The sequence below is a fragment of the Amblyomma mixtum genome, chromosome 10 (genome assembly GCF_055824585.1).
Source record: "Amblyomma mixtum isolate Tamu chromosome 10, ASM5582458v1, whole genome shotgun sequence".
Classification (NCBI taxonomy): Eukaryota; Metazoa; Arthropoda; class Arachnida; order Ixodida; family Ixodidae; genus Amblyomma; species Amblyomma mixtum.
This window is the reverse complement of record NC_143021.1, coordinates 77,706,432-77,712,263: the sequence shown is the minus strand read 5'-3', so window position 1 is coordinate 77,712,263 and position 5,832 is coordinate 77,706,432. Positions and strand designations below refer to the sequence as shown.

At 47.3% G+C, this 5,832-nt stretch overlaps 1 protein-coding gene and 1 long non-coding RNA gene across 2 annotated transcripts; both read right to left on the bottom strand.

Annotated features, from left to right (window-relative positions):
• Positions 1–684: 684 nt before the first annotated feature.
• On the bottom strand, positions 685–1,974 carry LOC149326209 (zinc finger matrin-type protein 5-like). Its single transcript, XM_089563097.1, has 2 exons — positions 1,828–1,974; positions 685–1,598 (listed from the first exon to the last, which is right to left on the bottom strand). The coding sequence occupies exons 1-2, from the start codon at positions 1,972–1,974 to the stop codon at positions 1,245–1,247; spliced, it is 501 nt and encodes a 166-aa protein (XP_089419223.1). The 3' UTR covers positions 685–1,244.
• Positions 1,975–3,543: 1,569 nt separating this feature from the next.
• LOC149326208 (uncharacterized) lies at positions 3,544–4,355 on the bottom strand. Its single transcript, XR_016286437.1, has 2 exons — positions 4,218–4,355; positions 3,544–3,687 (listed from the first exon to the last, which is right to left on the bottom strand). It is a non-coding gene; the product is annotated as an uncharacterized LOC149326208 (long non-coding RNA).
• Positions 4,356–5,832: the final 1,477 nt, after the last annotated feature.

The following is a 5,832-nucleotide window of genomic DNA, read 5'->3' as shown; positions in this document are numbered from 1 at the left end:
ACCTATCATTTTTTCCCATAGCTAGCGGCGTTTTCCTTAGCATAAGCTGAACCCTTTTCGTTAGCCTCCACAATTCTGCCCCATAGGTGAGTAATGGCAAAATATAGCTGCTGTACTTTGATCTTGAGGGACATTGGTAAACTGCCATATGTGCTCCACCCCATTCTTACTCCTAGTGATTTCCTTCTCATGATCCAGATCAGCGGCCACTACCTGCCCTAAGTAGACGTATTCCCTTACCACTTCCAGTACCTCACTACCAATTATGAATTGCTTGCTGTTCCCTTGAGAGACTGTTGAACATTACTTTGGTTTTTCTGCACGTTAATTTCTAGGCTCACCGTTCTGCTCTGCCTGTCCAAATCACTGACCACATTTTGCAGTTCTCCTGAGGGGTTAGCAAGACAATGTCATCAGCGAATTGCAGATTACTTAGGCATTCTCGATTAACTCTTATCCCCAACTGTTCCTAATCCAGGCCTCAGAAAACCTCGTGTAAACAGGCGGTGAGTAGCATCGGCGAGACCGTGTCTCCCTACCTGACATCCCTCCTCACTGGAATTTTATTGCTGACTTTTTGAAGGACTATGGCAGCTGTGCAGTTCTTATATCTGAGTATTTTCACATAAGACTCTTCTACACCCTGATTGTGCAATGCCTGCATGACTGCTGACATTTACACTGAGTCAAATGCTTTCTCGTTCTATTAGTTGAGCGCTTATAACATCATGAGGAGAATACATTTTTGCCACAAACTTGTCACTGGAAGCTGAAACTTATGCTGTACAACTTCTCTTTCAGTAGGCCTGGCTGTACTGTACACTGATTCAGTAGATTAGAATTTGTTGCTCTTCATCAAGGCTAAAGCAACAGTCCTCTGAACTTCCATTCTGCCATGTAAGTGATCACTCCATTCTGCCATGTAAGTGATCACCTACGTTTGGATGCATTGTTTTCTTGTAACAAAACTGATCAGTCTCCCTTTTTAAGATAACATACTCCGCATTTCATCATGTGGTACAATGCAGGAAAAAGTGACAGAACAGCTTAACCTCTGAAGAAATGTTCAATGATCATTTGCAGTTCATTTTAGGAAATGGGAGCATCACCCTCTGCCTGAGATTCAACCTATGAACAAGAAATGCACGTTTTGACAGCCACTTCGCAGGATTATGCAGCAATAGTCAGATGTTCTGATGACTACATTACATACAGCTGTTCTACCCTAGTACTAGTCGAGCAGTTCAGCCCCAGTGATTTGGCTTGCATGCCAACAAATCGTCAAGGGAAGGAGCACGCACAGAACCACGAGCACTTTTGTCCACACCAACACTACCTTCGGCAATTATGAATTTGTATGCAAATGGCTCTGGTAGCTTTTCCTGGGCTTTCAGTCGCTTCCTAGTCCACTCCATCACTGTCACGTCCGCTGGAAGGGGTGTGGAAATACTCTGCTTCGAAGCATGCTTTTCGGCTTCCGCACGGGCTGCCAGCTCTGCTAATTCACCAGGACTTAGGTGCGAAAACTTGCACGTAGTGCCATAATCACAACCTCCTGCTTGCTGAAACCGCCGGCACGGTTTCTTCGTCGACTCAGCCTGCACCAAGAAAAGCAGTAAATGCCACAATTAAATGCAATTTGAAAACCGTGAGAACGGAACAGTGCAAAAGGAAAACAAGCACACCCTGCAGGCAGCGATAAAACGCAGCCATTGAACATATGGTTGGCGCAGAAGCCTGCACAGCAGCTAACACAGAGTTAGCTACTGTGCACCGATTATTGCAAAGCACCGTCATGACTATCAGATCAAATAATGATTAACAAACCTTGAACACAGTTTCGGCATCGCGAAATGAGTCGTAGTGAAGCCGTTTCATTCGCGTGTGAAACGCGCCCTGCAAATGCTTTATGCGGTTGTTCGCACTGTCAGGAAACGTCTTGTCACAGTAGTCACAATGGTAACGCTTGCCCATGTCTATCTGACGCTCTCCTTACGGATGGGACCACAAAAGCAGCGGCGAAGCCAAGGCGGATGGCCAAGCCGACACATCTGCCGCGGCAGGTAAACATCGATCAACTACTACACCTTTGCATATGACCGCACCAACTGATTATTAAAGGGCCACTTTTTTACCTACACCAGCTACACTAGCATGGCTACATTTTTTTTTTTTTGCCAGCGTCAAAAAAGTGCACACGAACGCATTTCTTTTACGCATAGCGTAGCACAAGAAATCTTTCTACACCACTTATTTTGGAGGTGTAGGCTAGCAGACGAAAAAAGAAGGCGCATAGGAAGGTGTTTCAATTTGGAGGAAGGAAATCATAAGTAAATAAGGCAATTTCTGTGCGAAATTTGAGAGAGAGAGAGAGAAAGGAATTTTAATGAGGGAAAGGTGGAGAGGTCGGCCGGTGGTAACATGGCCCTGCTACTCCACACAGGGGAAAGGGGAGAGGAGGAAAAGGAAAGTGCGAATGAATTTTCATATGGTGAAGAAGAAGGCTGATGGCTGGCACTCGCATCACGGTTAGTAGACGAAATTTGAGCTCGAACAATGCAGCTGGGAGAAGCACTCTACGGCGTGCGCATGGCGTACGTTTATTCCTGCAACACGCGATCATGCATGCGATCATGATGCTATCCATGCGTACACTTTTCCTGTGTTGCCGGTCGTGCCAGATCCTCAGTCTGTTGCTTTATATATATTATTTTTGTGTGTTGTCAGTCTGTGAGAAGAAGAAGCTCTGCAGAAGGAAATCTATGTGCCTACAGAGCAAGGATTACTTCGTGCAACCAGGTGAACGTCACTATTGCAGCGTGCGCATGTGAAGACATGGTCCGTCTTTGTGCGCGTGTTCCCAAATGTCACTGCGCAGTCACCAAAAGGTTCGGGCTTGTTAACGCCTTTACCAGTATGATGAAAGCCGCAGAACTGTGTAGCCACAATGTAGACAAATATGCTTCAGTGAAGCCTGCCGGAGTTACTCCTTTAAACCTGCTACAACACTTGCATCTGCGGGGAAGGAGAAGCAGTAGGCTGCAAAGCTGTAATTGGCGTTAATTTATGAAAAGAGTGATTGTATACGCACGACGTCGTGTTCGCCGACCGCAAGTTTGTAAACGCACGACGTGGGTCGCTTGCGCCGTCTAGCGACGAAAATTGGCGTTTGCTCTCGCCGCGCGTAGTCCCGTGTGGGTGTTTTTTTTTTCTCCCCCATCCTTGCTCGACGGCCTCTACCATGGACGACAGCCGTTTCGGCGTTGCTGTGATGGAGATCTGCTTAGGGAAGACCCAAGCAACCACCGATATCCTTCGCACGGCCGACAGAGGTCTATTTCGGATGTTCTGTACGTCCTCTGAACATCCACAAACAGCCGGTAGACGTCCGTCGGCCGTCCGAAAGGTGGCCAAAGGTATACGGTTCGCCCGCCGACGGACGTCCAGTTGAGTACGTCCATTGGCGGATCTTTCTCGAATATTCGCATATATGGTGCATGCGTGCTTTTTTCACTCCGCGCAATGCAATAAAACCAAAAACAATTTGATGCATAGCACGCATATTTTATTGTGGTTGATGATACATCAGCAGAGCAATGGGTTACATTCGGAAAATTTCTTAAATGTGACTCTTCAAATGTGGCAAGCTTGGGACACACATCCGTAATCTTCCCACCCACAGGATTTCTGAAATAAAAAAGAACGCGGCAAACATCAGTCATGTGAAACAAATGGCACAATTCAGTAGCCCAAGTAAAAACATTGGAACCAATTAATAGAAATGTTTGACAATGTATCTGTTCTTTATTTATTTTCGTGGGCCTTAGGGCACTAACTTGCGCAGCACTGTACGCGACTGTGCACAGAAAGCCGCAAAGCTTCCGTTGCGAACCACTGCGACCTCACGTGCTTCCTATGGTCTGCCTTTCGCGCGTTGTCACTCTTTATATAGGCACAGTGAACATAGCGATGCCTTAAAAATTAACAAGATGCGAAAACACTCCGTCCCGCAACTTTGAAGAGGAGTGGGAATTAGTCGCGCGAGTTGAGGGCTCCCGCTGCTGTGTGATGTAGGCTCCCGAAAGTGTGAGAACAGCACACACTTGGGGAAGCCATCTCCTCGCGCTTACTGCTCCCACTGTCCTGTGAACGAATGTTATACGAGCATGCTGCATTGTCCTAGAAGCGAAGTTCCAAGAAGTGTACTGGATACATACCTTCGTAGGCAATCACATGTGCACTAAGCCTTCTTTACACCAAGGTCGACGCAGTACGGGATTCCGGTGTTCCAGAAGAGCTTCAGGCGCTTCCCGTATCTTTCGAATTGCTTAAGTTACATACAACTTTCGCCCACAGACCGAACAAAGCCACATTTTATAATAACAGAGCTATAAAGATCTGCGCGACACTACGCGACATATCAACAACAGCGCTACGGAGCCGTACTAATGGATTGGATTGGTCTGACCGCGAACTGACATCTATGATGATGGTGATAGCAGAATGCACGGGAGTTTTGATGCTTACGAATGGTTTCAATGGCAAGTTTAGCTAGCAATACAGTGGAGATGTCTCGCAACTCCTCTAATTTGAAGAAGTTTTATAAATATAAAACTAGTCATTGAGTTCTTGCAAAATTCTGCAACACCTGCTTCTCCTCTTAGATAAATTTAGCTCGTTGGCGGCTCTTGCACTGCAGGTAGGAGTGGAATCGTACCAATTTACAAACGTCTTCGCGTCAAACCCTCCAACTGATGCAAATAAAACAGTATACATACACGAAAGACTCGAGTTTTCTGTGAAATAAAAAACGTCCATACTCATGGCCTGGGAAAATACTCGACCTTACATCCTTCGGAAGTCCACCTCGTCTCTCATGCGGATATACAAAAGTGGACACTGTCCGTACGTCCGGCGGATGTACGAATACGGATATCCGAAATCGGATTGTGTTCGTACGTCCGATCTCGGCAAAGGACGTTCGGATCTAGCTCGTACGTCCGACGGATATCCGTGGTTGCTTGGGGAAGTATGACAGCTTTGCGCAGTTTGCGAAACAAGCGTTCAGAGATTTTCCGAGTCAGAACGAATACACTGTTCGTGATAACCACAGCGTTGTGAACGAGCACTTTTTCGGCTTGCCTGCATGACGCGAATCTCAAGTTCGGAAATTTCTAACGAGTGGTTTTCACTAGTGCGAGACGTCAGAGTTATAACGTATGTTGTTTGAACCATTCCTCTTCCCTCACCGCCACCTCCCGTCTTTCGCTTCCTTCGAGGCGCGCCCTAGGCGCTCTCTAATGGTACACCGCTTGCCTCTTTCAAACTATTCTGTTAGATACCGCGCGACATTCGGCAGCGTAGTCCACCCTGCCATCGACGTGCATCGCCTTTGGGAGCAAGGCCAACTGTGTAGGGGAGCATAAATGCACGCTTGCTTGCTTTCTTTCTGTTTCGTATTTCGCCCATCATTGAAACTTCTAAAACGAAGCCGCGCGCGGGCGCTCGCGGTCGCGCCTGCCGCCAAATGCGCCTGCGTCTAGGCGGCCAATAACGATTATTAGCGGCTTTGTTTTATGGAACACGCCTCTGTACAGGCGAGCGCGCGCGCGCGCGCGCGCACACACACACACACACACACACACACACACACACACACACACACACACACACATTTTGCTCGCGACGCAGCAAGGCTGTAGCAGCATAGGAAACATTGGACTGACAATTTTGTGAACAAACAAGTTCAAACGCGCTGCGTAGAAGCGGACGACTTTTCACCACTCCCTCCGCCTTTCCTCTCGGGCCCGCAGTTAGGAAAAATAAAAGTAC